The sequence below is a fragment of the Mustelus asterias genome, chromosome 8, assembly GCF_964213995.1.
Source record: "Mustelus asterias chromosome 8, sMusAst1.hap1.1, whole genome shotgun sequence".
In the NCBI taxonomy this organism is placed as follows: Eukaryota; Metazoa; Chordata; class Chondrichthyes; order Carcharhiniformes; family Triakidae; genus Mustelus; species Mustelus asterias.
This window is the reverse complement of record NC_135808.1, coordinates 73766839-73780485: the sequence shown is the minus strand read 5'-3', so window position 1 is coordinate 73780485 and position 13647 is coordinate 73766839. Positions and strand designations below refer to the sequence as shown.

The 13647-nt window shown below is 41.2% G+C and overlaps 1 protein-coding gene across 2 annotated transcripts in view; it reads left to right on the top strand.

Moving 5' to 3' along the window:
* Positions 1-13647, top strand: part of kif14 (kinesin family member 14) — a 98669-nt gene that overhangs the window by 36970 nt on the left and 48052 nt on the right. For both annotated transcript variants that reach the window (XM_078218184.1, XM_078218185.1), the window contains exons 15-19: positions 584-686; positions 4128-4285; positions 7166-7313; positions 8853-9002; positions 10381-10522. In XM_078218184.1, coding sequence (XP_078074310.1) covers positions 584-686; positions 4128-4285; positions 7166-7313; positions 8853-9002; positions 10381-10522 — 701 coding nt within the window. The remainder of the gene's footprint in view (positions 1-583; positions 687-4127; positions 4286-7165; positions 7314-8852; positions 9003-10380; positions 10523-13647) is intronic.

Here is a 13647-nt window from a genome sequence, read left to right as displayed (position 1 = left end):
CTCTAGAACCCTCAATGTTAGGCCCTGGGGACATCCTGCATTGCTCAGATATCGCCCAGTTTGAGTCGGAAGGTCAGGTGAGATAAGATCAGCTGTATTTTCAGGGAGGACCTTTTGAGCAGAGTGGCAATCACTCCATTAGTAGTTATGGCTCATCGTGTTTGTGACACTATTGGTTTACTTTTGCAGATGGGTTTATACCAAGTTAAAGATAGATCATTTACGCTATTGTGTGTGCAGTTGTGTGTGATGCAAGGATTCTCCTTAACATTCCCTAACATACACTCAATACACAATCACAGTTGTAAGTGTCTGGTTGTGATTAGCACTGTCTGGGTCATTTCTACTCCTGGCTATGTAAACATTTGTGTACATAGCTTGAGGTATTCTGTTTTAGAGGGGTTGTGGAGTACTTGGGAAGCTGGAAGAAAGTCATGGCTATGATACTAAAAATTGGAAAATAAATTGATTTTGAGAGAAGGTGAAATTATAACTTGTTAGCTTTTTAATTATTTTATGGTCAGCAAAATAAAAGAAATGTGTAATCCTTTTATTGAAATGTTCCTTGCATTTTTATTTGCAGTGTCATACAAAACCGAAATGGTACAGTTAGCATTGCTCCATTAGGAGATGCAAATACTTATGTCAATGGAAACCTTATAGCAGAATCAATAGTGCTACATCATGTAAGTTACTTATGTTACAAATATTGATTTTTGTAAGACATGTTCCCATATAGCCTGCATGTATCACTTGGGACATATAATAGTTGCTGTCTACTTTTAAGTAGACTCTGAAAACTTTCTTATTATTCAAAGCAATGGGATGTCTTGAGCCAGCCGTTCTCAGTCAACATGTAAAAATACTGATTCAGAAGTGGAATGTGAGTGTTGAGTGGTTGTCATTTTCGTAGTGCTGCTTATGGGAGGAGGCGGGAGAGAAAGTTGAGTTGAGGCAGAAGATCAGTCATGATTATATTCCATCAAAGAACCATATGGTTGTCTACTGCACCTAATTCATGTTCTTAACTGTAGACTTGGACCATGCAGATCTCCATGCTTATTTTCCGTAATTGGGACTGAAGCGCTTATAGAACATAGAACATAGAAAAGCGACAGCACAAACAGGCCCTTCGGCCCACAAGTTGCGCCGAACATGTCCCTACCTACTAGGCTTACCTATAACCCTCTATCTTACTAGCTTCTATGAACTCATCCAAAAGTTTCTTAAATCGAATCCGCCTCCACCACCACTACCGGCAGCTGATTCCACGCACCCACCACCCTCTGAGTGAAAAACTTACTCCTAACGTCTCCTCTGTACCTACTCCCCAGCACCCTAAACCTGTGACCTCCTGTGGCCACCATTTCAGCCCTGGGTAAAAGCCTCCGAGAATCCCCTCTACCAATACCCCTCAACATCTTATACACCTCTATCAGGTCACCTCTCATCCTTCGCCTCTCCAAGGAGAAAAGACCTAGCTCTCTCAACCTATCCTCATGAGGCATGCCACCTAATCCAGGCAACGTCCTTATAAATCTCTTCTGCACCCTTTCTATGGCTTCCACATCCTTTCTGTAATGAGGCGACCAGAACTGGGCACAGTACTCCAGGTGGGGTCTGACCAGGGTCCTAAACAGCTGCAGCATTATCTCCCGATTTCTAAACTCAATTCCTCTATTGATGAAGGCCAGTATTCCATACACCTTCTTAACCACAGCCTCCACCTGCAACGCTGCTTTGAGCGTCCTATGAACCCGGACACCAAGATCCTTCTGATCTTCCACACTGCCAAGTGTCTTACCCTTAATATTTATATTCTTTCATCCTATTCGACCTGCCAAAATGAACCACTACACACTTATCTGGATTGAAGTCCATCTGCCACTTCTCCGCCCAGTCTTGCATCTTATCTATGTCTCGTTGCAACTGCTGACATCCCTCTACACTATCCACAACACCATCAACCTTTGTGTCATCAGCAAACTTGCCAACCCATCCTTCCACTTCCTCATCCAGGTCATTTATAAAAATCACAAAGAGCAAGGGTCCCAGAACAGATCCCTGGGGCACTCCACTGGTGACCGACCTCCATGCTGAAGAAGACCCATCTACAACCACTCTGCCTTCTGTGGGCAAGCCAGTTCTGAATCCACAAGGCAATGTCCCCTTGTGTCCCATGCCTCTTCACTTTCTCAATAAGCCTTGCATGGGGCACCTTATCAAACGCCTTGCTGAAATCCATATAAACTACATCTACCGCTCTTCCCTTGTCTATGTGTCTAGTTACATCTTCAAAAAATTCAATTAGGCTCGTAAGGCATGATCTGCCTTGGACAAAGCTGTGCTGGCTATTTCTGATCATACTATTCCTCTCCAGATGTTCATAAATCCTGCCCCTCAGGATCTTCTCCATCAACTTACCAGCCACTGAGGTTAGACTCACCGGTCTATAATTTCCCGGGCTATCTCTTCTCCCTTTCTTGAATAACGGAACCACATCCGCAATCCTCCGGAACCTCTCCCGTCTCCATTGATGACGCAAAGATCATAGCCATTATGTTGCTCGTAGTATTTTGCCTTTGAGGCCACATGATTGTTACAGATTTCAACTCATTCACTAAATTGATCTTGAGGTTGCTGTTCCAAATCAAGAGTAGGATATCTGCACATCAGGCCATAGAATGATGAGCTTCATTCAGTCACACAGTGGTGCAGTTGTTCTGTGCAGCACACATTGATGTGTTAGCTTAAGACTGGACATAATGATCTTGGGGAAAAAATGCCTTTGAGTGTTCTCTCTTCCTTCCTCAGTCTGTATCTACTGGTCAGAAGTTCCATTGAGGCATCTGGGTGTAAAAATTATTTTGGGTTCCCTGATTAGATAAACCTGAGATTCGCATTAGTCTCCTTTTTTAAAAAAAACGTTCTCTTGGCACAGTGTTTGAAATCCTGACCTTGTAAAGGGGATGCTTTTTCTCCCATTTGACGTCTTGTGTATTTGACAGGTAAATTAGATGAAGCTGTTTTATAAAGAGTTGGTTGGCTGCTCAGAACTTGAATATTGCTGAATATCACCTGTTGCCAAAGTTTTTTGTCCTGTACTCAGTACAAGTGCAAGAACGCCAAATTTCAAATGTTCACAACAATGTATACTCCAGGTAAAATGGATTGAGGTTATTTGAAATGTGGTATTCTTCTGTTTGTCCTGATGAATACAAGCTGAAAAGCTGCAACAACACATCCCTGTCTTTTCACCAATATTCAAGCTGTTTTGCTATTAAATAGAAAAATGTGATGCAACCACTGCAGAAAAAATAGTTTTATTTAAAGATAGGAGAGAGAGAAATGCCGATTTGTTGCCGCATAATTTTTAACCAATTTTATCAATTGGGTATAATAGTGCTTAAGTGTTTGTACAGAGGACATTTAATCATTATATATTGGTACTATTTTTAAAAGTTAAATGTAAAAGTGAATTATTAAAATCTCAATTATGCAAATATTAATTTAGAGTTGGTTTTCATGAAGTGTGGGAAGTTGGTTGATTTTTTTTCTAGGTTTCTTTGATAAACATCTGATGGAAGATGGACTTTTTTAACATTGATAACATGCTTTTGCTAAAGAGGGGAATGAAGGCTGTCAATCCACATTGATCTTACATACTTTCTTGAATTAAAATCTAAAATGTTCACAGGAGGAGAGTATTTGGTCTATTGTAGTAATGCCAACCCTTCCTGAAATATCTCCAGTTCTTTTCCTAGAAATCAGCTCAAACACAGCAGTATTGGGAAGCTTCAGAGTAGTTTGTAAACTTACTCCTTGAAAAACAGAAACTTTGGAGGGAATTTTCCAGTCCAGCTGCCACGGGAATCATAGCAAGCAAAGGTCCGTCGACCTTGAGCGGGATTTTCTGGCTTTGGGGCGAGGGCGGCTGGAAAATTCCATCCTTTGTCTTTGATAGGGGAGAAAAGATCGAAAGGGTGGAAGAGAATCAAAATAGAATATATTAAATAGACCTATGGGGTGGGGGATTGGTTAACTGTTCACAGTAGAAAATAGAAAGTTGGTTAATCTGTGATTAAGTTACATTATGTTTACTAAAACTTTATGTTGTATGTTTATAGGGGGACAGGGTGATTATGGGTGGCGATCATTACTTTAAATTTAACCATCCTCTGGAGGTTCAGTGTGGACGAGCATCATCTGGGAATGTGCTACTTGGAGAGGGTCCCAAAGGTTTTGAATATGCAAAAAATGAACTTTTGCAAGCTCAACAGGCAAGGTAAAATATATGCTGTTAACATTTTAAATCTATTAACACAATTTTCATAAACACACACTTGCTCTAATGCATTTTGCCTTTTCGACTTGAATTTGTAAATCAGTGAAAAAGTTTCAGATGAAAAACGCATGGATGAAGGTGTATACCATATTTTACAGTTGTCAAATTATAGAATAACGAGTTGAATTTTATGGTTTGTGGTTTAAAAAGAACAAGTATAACAATCCTAGAATTTGCTCCTGTTGTCTGGATTTTTATAACTACTGCCACTAGATGAGGCCATGCTACCTTGTCAGTGCTCGGACCAATACACTGATTCATGTGTGTTCTGCCCAGAGACAGGACTGGCATTGCCCGCTGATGGTTCATTCTAAATCTTTCCTTGGCTGTTTTTTTTTCCAGTGGTGGTTAGTCACTGTCTTCTACTACTCACTTTCACCCTGTATGTGGAAAACTTGCTCAAAGCTGGTTGTAGCAACTCATCCAACCATTGGCCAATTCATGTTATGCGCAACTGGTCACAGATAAGGGGCATGATCTTCTTGCCCGCTGCACCGGTCGATTGACGCAGCAGGCTGGGAAGATAGTGTGTGAGGCTTTTATGTTGGACACGAACAGATCTCGTGCCAAAAAGTATCGTCCCGACCCTGTTTTACCAATGTGATCGATTTTCTGCCCAAATTGGCAAAGCCAATTTAAATATTGATGTCATGATTCATGACAACACGGCTGTTTCTGATTTTCAGACATTTTTGACACATCAAATTTGTTGGGAAGACCGCCTCCAATATATGGGCTGCTCAAGATGCACAGAAGTCATGTCCCTTTATGCCCTATCTTATGCAGTACAAATTATTGTTCCCATTACATTTGGTATTCTTGCGAATTGTCCTGATGAATACAAGACAAAAAGTTTTGACAACGTGTCATTTCTTAGCAATTCAAAGGAAGTGGCAATGACAGTATGAAAGAATAATACTAAAGCATTGGTACAGGGCAGGTGTTATAAAAGGAAAAGGGCTCTGTGCTGTCTGAAAACAAAAACATGAGAACAAGATACAGACTGACACTTGGGGGTGAGGGACAACATTCAAAATAGAGGACAGAGTTCGTTCTCTAAAGTTGGTCTGCATTCAGCATTGAGTTTAACCACTGCCCCTCTCCAGTTCTGAAGAAGAACTGGTTCACTTTCCAGATATTGCCAGATTTGCTGAGTTTTTCCAGCATTTTCTGTTTTTATCTCAGGTTTTCAGCATTTGTAGTATTTTGCTTTTATTCCATATTTGATTACTGATTGTACTTGTGCACAAACTTTTAGTTATTTATGTAAGTGGCTATCTAAATTGTTTGACTGTACAGCTGAGTTTCTTATCATGGTGGAAGAGTGTTTAGCACTGCTGCCCCGTGTCTGCGTGGGTTTCCTCTGGGTGCTCCGGTTTCTGCCCACGATCCAAAGCTGTGCAGGTTAGGTTGATTGGCCATGCTAGATTGACCCAATTGTCGGGGATTAGCAGGGTAAATATATGGGATTTCTGGGAATAGGGCCTGGGTGGGATTCTGGTCGGTGCAGACTCGATGGGCTGAATTGGCCTCCTTCTGCACTGTAGGGATTCTATGATTCTATGAAAGAAGGTTCAGATTTGGCATTCTTGTATTCAAAGTGGTTGGCCTCACGTTCCTCGCATTGAACTTTCTCTGCCAGATTTGCCCATTTGCTTGATGTGTGTCCCTTTTATAATTTCCTGCTTCCTTCTATGCAGTTTACTGTATCTCCTAATTTCTTACCTTCAAACTTGGATATGCTGTGCTCTGTTCCATCAAGCCACTAATATATATGGTGAAATAAATGAGGCCCATGTACAGTTTTCTAGGAAATACCACTTGCCACAAGTTGTGGGCTTTGATATCAGCCTTTTAATTGATCACAACTTTACCCTTCAATAACTAGACCAAGTCATGGTGTTCTCTTAAGATACATAAGCAATTACAGTTTCAAATTCGATTGCAAGTAATTGGCATATACCAATCACTTTACGCTTGCTTCATTATGATATCCATGGGAAGACTTAATACATCATTGTTTTTTTTTATAAGTTGTCATGGTCCAGCTCGTTCCTGTGTCTGTAGATTACTCCCTTTTTCCTAGTTACAGATGTCTGATTTAATGAGTTTTGCCCAGACTAACGGCCTCGGTGCCTGACTGTGAAGGCTCTTACAAGAAGACCTTTTTTTCATAGTAGCTTGTGTGATTTTTAAACTTGATTATTAACCCTTTCACCACATTCCTCTCCAACAGAGAATATTTCCTTTATCCTTACTGTCTCCTATCTCTCAAACAATTACTGACTTCTGTCATTAGCCTTTTATTAGAGGTAACCTAAAGATATTGAAGAAAGGTTAGGAAGAGATTGGATAGAAAAGCAGAAATTTAAGGGATTTGAATGAGGTAAGTTGGGAGTCACAATGAGGGTATAAGTTAAAATCAATTCAAGAATCTAGGGAGAGGAGAGGTCAGATTTGTTTTAAAGCTGAGGATTGATAGAATATGGAATACTTGATCAGAAACAACAGTGGAAGCAGAATCCACAAGTGATTTTCAAAGGAAAAGTGGTCATTATTTTTTTAAAGTCTAATAGTGTCAGCAAAGGACAGATGAATGTTCCAATTGATAGATCTTTCAGAGATTTGGCAGCTGCTATGGATTGAATTAACCCATTCTGTGATTTGTAAGGTTATACGTGAAAATATTAACTCATATATCCTGTAGAAATGAGTGATCTGCTGTTATAACCTAGTATCTCAGCAGGGAAAAATTAGAGAGATCTCGCTTTTTTTGCAGGTTTCTGGCTCTGCCTCTGATTCTTTCTTTTATTTTGGCAGACTTGAAGTTGAAATTGAAGAGGCGCGTTTGCAAGCCAAGAAGGAAATGATGCAGGGTATCCAAGTTGCTAAGCAAATAGCTCAGAAGGAATTATCTTGTCAAAAATCACTGTATGAGAATAAAATAAAAGAACTCGAATTGGAATTGGTAATCTTCTTTATAAATATATTTTCCAATATGAGTTACAGTTTATTGATTTTGATTTCTGTCAGCAACTTACAAACTGCTGCTGACCAGGTCAGTTTCTTCATTTTATTCATGTAGACAATACCCAGTAAGAACTGTCTACTGAACTTGGCTGTAAGACGTGCTGAATTACTCTTTTCTTGTGCCTCCCTTTTGTTTGTTTTTGTGGTGTTGTTTAATGTCTTGCACATTAAGTGAATTGTGAATATGATCAGCTGTGTATTCTACTGGACCCAAAGGTGTGAGGATAATAAAGGCTAGATTGTTTTAGTTTTACTGGAGCCATTAATGATGTACCATTTGACACTTAACCATAATTTATTTTTGCAGTTCCGTATGTTAATGGCAGTTGTGTCCAAATTTTAATAGAGCAGTAAAACACATTTTAACATTTTTGTCAATAGGATGTTTGTAATTAACAAATATTGTACAATATTAAATGGTAAAAATGGACAATTTTAACCCGTAATACTGATTCAGGTTACAAAAGAATAAAAAGTTTCAATTTATATGTCTAATATCTTGGGCAGAGATAATGTGTATGAAAATGATCAAATGGCTGTTATCTTATTGATTGGTGTAGAAAAAGAAAGGGTTGACATTGAAAATGAAGCTTAAACAGTTTGGCACTCAATGGAACTAGTGTGGTTGCAGCCATGAAAACAATGCCATATACCAATTATTGCTATAGCAAGAACATAAGAACTAGGAGCAGGAGTCTGCCATCTGACCCCTCAAGCCTGCTCTGCCATTCAATAAGATCATGGCTGATCTTTTCGTGGACTCAGCTCCACTTACCTACCCGCTCACCATAGCCCTTAATTCCTTTATTGCTCAAAAATGTATCTATCCTTGCCTTAACAACATTCAATGAGGTAGCCTCAACTGCCACATTAGGCAGGGCATTCCACAGGTTCACAACCCTTTGTGTGAGAAGTTCCTCCTCATCTCAGTCCTAAATCTGCTCCCCCTTATTTTGAGCCCATGGCCCCGAGTTCTAGTTTCACCTGCCAATGGAAACAACTTCCCTGCTTCTATCATATCTATTCCCTTCATAATCTTGTATGTTTCTATAAGATCTCCCCTCATTCTTCTGAATTCCAATAAGTATAGCCCCAGTCTATTCAGTCTTTCCTCATAGACCAACCCTCTCAACTCCGGAATCAACCTAATGAATCTCTTCTGCACCCCCTCCAGTGCCAGAATATCCTATCTCAAGTAAAGAGCCCAAAACTGTACACAGTACTCTAGGTGTGGCTTCACCAGCACCTTGTACAGACGCATAATTTACTATAGCCATTGTGAGAGGGAGCAGCAGTACAGTGGTGTCAGCAAGTCAGACATATGTCTTGGTTCTTTGTGTTTGTGCAGTAATTAACTGTTGACATCACTATATTTTGATTTTTCCACCAATTTGCAAGTGGATGTTGTTCACTTTGTTTCATTATTTGCAGGCATGTAATAGATTGTCTTAGTTTTTCTTTTATTTTAATGGTTCAGGTAAAGGAAAACCAAAAAAAGAAAGAAATTGAGGAGCTACAGAATGTAAAGAAGCAACTTAAACAAGAAATGCAAGTAAATAGGCAACTTGAACAAGAGGTGGCAGTGAATAGGAAACGTCTGGAACTGGAGACCTTAGCCACCAGACAGGTACAGTAACAGCAAGAAACCATTTGATAGGTTCAATAGTTTACAGCTCCACCTCCAAAAATATTAGTACGTTGATCTATCACATCAGATTTGTTGATATTGCAAACCAATATTAATCTGTGGTACAGGTCTGACAGGCTTGCAACTAGAACTATGTGATCTTGTCTCAGTTTATAATGGTTTGATTATTTTTTATTCTTCCATTCAGAAGTGTCATTTGTATTTAAATGAGCTAATTTTTTTCTGCTCAATTCGGGTGAGAAAAAATGGGTGACGCAATTTGCAATAAGTTCTTCAATGCAAAATTAAATCAAACAATTTGGGTTTAATTGGGAATTTGCAACATATCAAAAAAGCGTTGCATTCGCTGCAACAGTGGGGCATGAAGTGAATTAATACAAATTTGGTATGTGCTGCATTGTGATGTGCTTCATTCAGCAATATCTGGAGTACGACCAGCTGTCAAAGTATTCTGGAAAATGAGTAAAACAGATGTTCTCATGCTGGAGTCAGAGCCCTCTGACGAAGGGTCACCTAGACTCAAAACGTTAGGCTATTCTATCTCCACAGTTGCTTCAGACCTGCTGAGATTTTCCAGCATTTGTTGTTTTTGCTCTAAGGTTAAGGTTGTTCATGTAGCCTTCTGATCTGGGGTAATGTGCACAGTCATTTACATTTCATCCAACGCTCTCGGTACCTACTAATATTGGATATCTGTGACCGGTGTAAAAGACCGGTGTAAAAGGTTCCAAAAGTCGTGGCACACCACTGGACTTTGTTTCTGAGTCTTTTGCGTTAGCAATGACCCATCTGTTTCAGTAGATCATGATTGCAGTTGACTTAAAGATAAATTTATCCAAAGGTAAGGAAGCTGAATCAAACCACCTTTTCTTGGCACTGAGTGGTCTGGTCTCTGCTCAAGAAGGATTAAAAGTAAAATTGATCGACACTATCACAGAAAAGTTTTACTTTTAACCCCCACTTTGGCAACTCTCTTCCTTCATCCTTTCCCAAAGACTCAAAGTTCTTGCTTGCAATATGATTCCACAAACATGTCTGGCACCTGAGTGGTCAGTTGTTAGATGCTAACCTCAATGGGAATTCAATCTCCGGACTTCAGCTCAATTCTGCCTCTTCCCAATGTTTGCATTTATGCACTGTCCAGGGTGCTGAGGCCAAATCTGAGAGTTAGACTCGTACTTGCACACCAGATATTTCACAGTCATAGAGTGCTGAAATTAAATGTTAATTCTCTTATCTAAGTATGTCTGTCATTACACAACAATCAAAAGTATTATTTTGGTGTCATTTACTGTTAGTTGTCCAGAGTGGGGTTTTTTTTTTTGGAGCTAATTATTTCAGGAATTATATCTTCCAGGCACTAGAAGATCATAACGTTCGCCATGTAAAGTTTCTTGATGCACTGGAGGCTGAGAAGAGAAAGATGACAAAAGACTTGGAAAGAATGCAGCAAGAACGGAAAAAGAGACTAGAGACTCAAAAGAGTAGTTTACATAAAGGTGTGTTACCTTTTGAACAGTGATACAGTTTCACAAATTGCTTGAGCAATCAATTTCTTTCTTGCGCTAATTACTGTGCACATTGGAAAATTGAAGGGAGAATCATATCGCACTAACCACCATAGAGTTGTCAGCTCTCTGCCAGAGATGTCAGATCAGATCATTTACCCTGTTACATTGGTGTTAAGTTGTTTTTCCAAATTCGCAGTGTGGTGAATTATTATCTGCAGTTGCTAGTCACAACTATCATTAATTGGCATTGTGGATGTAGGGAAGGCAGAATCAATAGGTTGGCATACTATCATTTAATTGCTGAAATCTGGTTTCAAATCCCTTTTTCACTCTTGCCTGGTCCTGTTGGCACCCCACCACTTTTAAACAGTGACGCAACATTACTTTCAAAATTGTACATATTTAACTTCAAGGTAGGTTTCTGTGCCAAGATGTTGCTGGTGACGAAGCAAGGTAAAAAAACATTCAGTAGAGCAAAACGCTATTGAGGCGAAAAAAATAAGGTAATGTGCAATAAGGTGACAAGTAACTTGGATATTAAAGCTCACAGATTGTCAGAAATAAGACATTTCCAAATATTTAAAATCCTGAAAATAGAGGAGCATCAAGTTACAAAGGGACAAACAGCTGGCAAAAATGTGGAGAAATCAGCAGATGGAGTTCAGTATGGGTAAAGGTAATGTTAATCAATTTGGATACAAGAAATTACAAATTGGAATATTTTATAATGGTGAGAAAGTTGGGAACTGTGGAGGAGCAAAGAGATTAGAGTGTCCAGAGTTAGAACAAAAAATAACTAGCAAGATTGATGGAATATTCACTTTGGGTGGAATTTTTCGCCCCAAAATATTCTAGGTGTCATAATGGTGAAGAAAACTGAGTGAACCAAGCTGGTGTGTCAGACACGCTCCATCACAATCTTTCAAAACTCAAGTCACTTTTTTGTAAGAGTTTGGAGTTTGCGCCAGTACTGAAGGGGGCAGGGTCTAAACACGCTGGTGAGCCCGATTGCAGAGAGCTCAGCTGCCGTTTTGCAAGGGTGGCATGGTGGTACAGTGGTTAGCATTGCTGTTTCACAGCACCAGGGACCCAAGTTCAATTCTGGTGTCGGGTGACTCTCTGGGTAGAGTTTACACTGTCTCCCCGTGTGTGTGTGCTTCCTCCCGGGTGCTCCAGTTTCCTCCCACAGTTCAGAGTTGCAGGTTAGACGGATTGGCCATGCTAAATTTTCCCTTCGTGTCCGGGAGATTAGCAGGGTAAATACATGGGGTACGGGGATAAGACCTGGATGGGATTGTTGTCGGTGCAGGCTCGGTGGGCTGAATGGCCTCCTGCACTGTAGGGATTCTATCTCTCAGTGCACTGGTGGACCTCCTCGCACCCACCCCCCACGGACATGAGCATGCCCACGGACATAGGCAACCCCCCACCCAACAGCTGGTGGCATGTTTAACCACCTCCCCCCCCATAGGTGTCCCATCATGACCCCCCCCCCCCCCCCCCCCCCCATAGGTGTCCCATCATGACCCCCAACATGCCCCCAGCCCTGGCATTGCTCCTGGCACACTGGCAGTGCCCAACTGGTGCTGCCGGGATGCTTGATGGCCACTGCCTGGGAGCCCAGTGGCTACTGCCAGGCCATGCCACCAACTACCAAGGTGGCTTCAATGGCCTCCAAACCCCCCCCAGTGTGACCATCACAGCAGGTTTGTGCTGTTGGACACCTGTACTAATTCTCGCCATTATGGCATCGCCCAAAGGCCGGAAGATTCCATGCTCTGGGTTTCGACTAATTTCCCGACTTAGCGTGCTGTTCGCCAGGTGTGGCGAGGTGGTAAAATCGCACCCTTTATCTCTAATAGGCTGGAATAGAAAGAGGAGGAAGTTATGCCTCCATTGTACCGAGCCTTCATCAGACTCTTGGAGTTCAGTTTTGTGCACTGCACCTCTAGGTGGATATACTGAATCAAGAGCGCACATTGATTCAGAAGACTGAAGGGGTTAAATTGCGAAGATGAGCTGCATAAACTTGGCTTGTATTCCCTTGACTTTAAGTGGGTGAAAGGTAATCTAATTAAGGTGTTTAAATGATCGAAAGGATTCCAAATAGTCGATCTCGAGTAGCCATTCTTCTGGTGGAGGAATCCAAAACCAGATTGTACTTGTTGATGTTGCCCACATGGACTTTAGCAAGGCCTTTGACAAGGTACCGCATGGTAGGTTGTTGCATAAAGGTAAATCTCACGGGATCCCAGGTGAGGTAGCTAAATGGATACAAAATTGGCTTGATGACAGAAACCAGAGAGTGGTTGTAGAGGGTTGTTTTTCAAACTGGAGGCCTGTGACCAGCAGTGTGCCTCAGGGATCAGTGCTGGGTCCACTGTTATTTGTAATTTATATTAATGATTTGGATGAGCATATAGGAGGCATGGTTAGTAAGTTTGCAGATGACACCAAGATTGGTGGCATAGTCGACAGTGAAGAAGGTTATCTGAGATTGCAACGGGATCTTGATCAATTGGGCCAGTGGGCTGACGAATGGCAGATGGAGTTTAATTTAAATAAATGCGAGGTGATCCATTTTGGTAGATTGAACCAGGGCAGGACTTACTCAGTTAATGGTAGGGCTTTGGGGAGAGTTACAGGACAAAGAGATCTAGGGGTACATGTTCATGGCTCCTTGAAAGTGGAGTCACAGGTGGACAGAGTGAAAAAAGAAACATAGAAAAACTACAGCACAAAACAGGCCCTTCGGCCCCACAAGTTGTGCCGAACATATCCCTACCTTCTAGGCCTACCTATAACCCTCCATCCTATTAAGTCCCATGTACTCATCCAGGAGTCTCTTAAAAGACCCTATTGAGTTTGCCTCCACCACCACCGACGGCAGCCGATTCCACTCGTCCACCACCCTCTGTGAAAAACTTCCCCCTAATATTTCCCCTACCCCCCAGCACCTTAAACCTGCGTCCTCTCGTAGCAGTCATTTCCACCCTGGGAAAAAGCCTCAGAGTCCACCCGATCTATGCCTCTCAACATCTTATATACCTCTATTAGGTCTCCTCTCATCCTACGTCTCTCCAAGGAGAAAAGACCGAGCTCCCTCAGCCTAT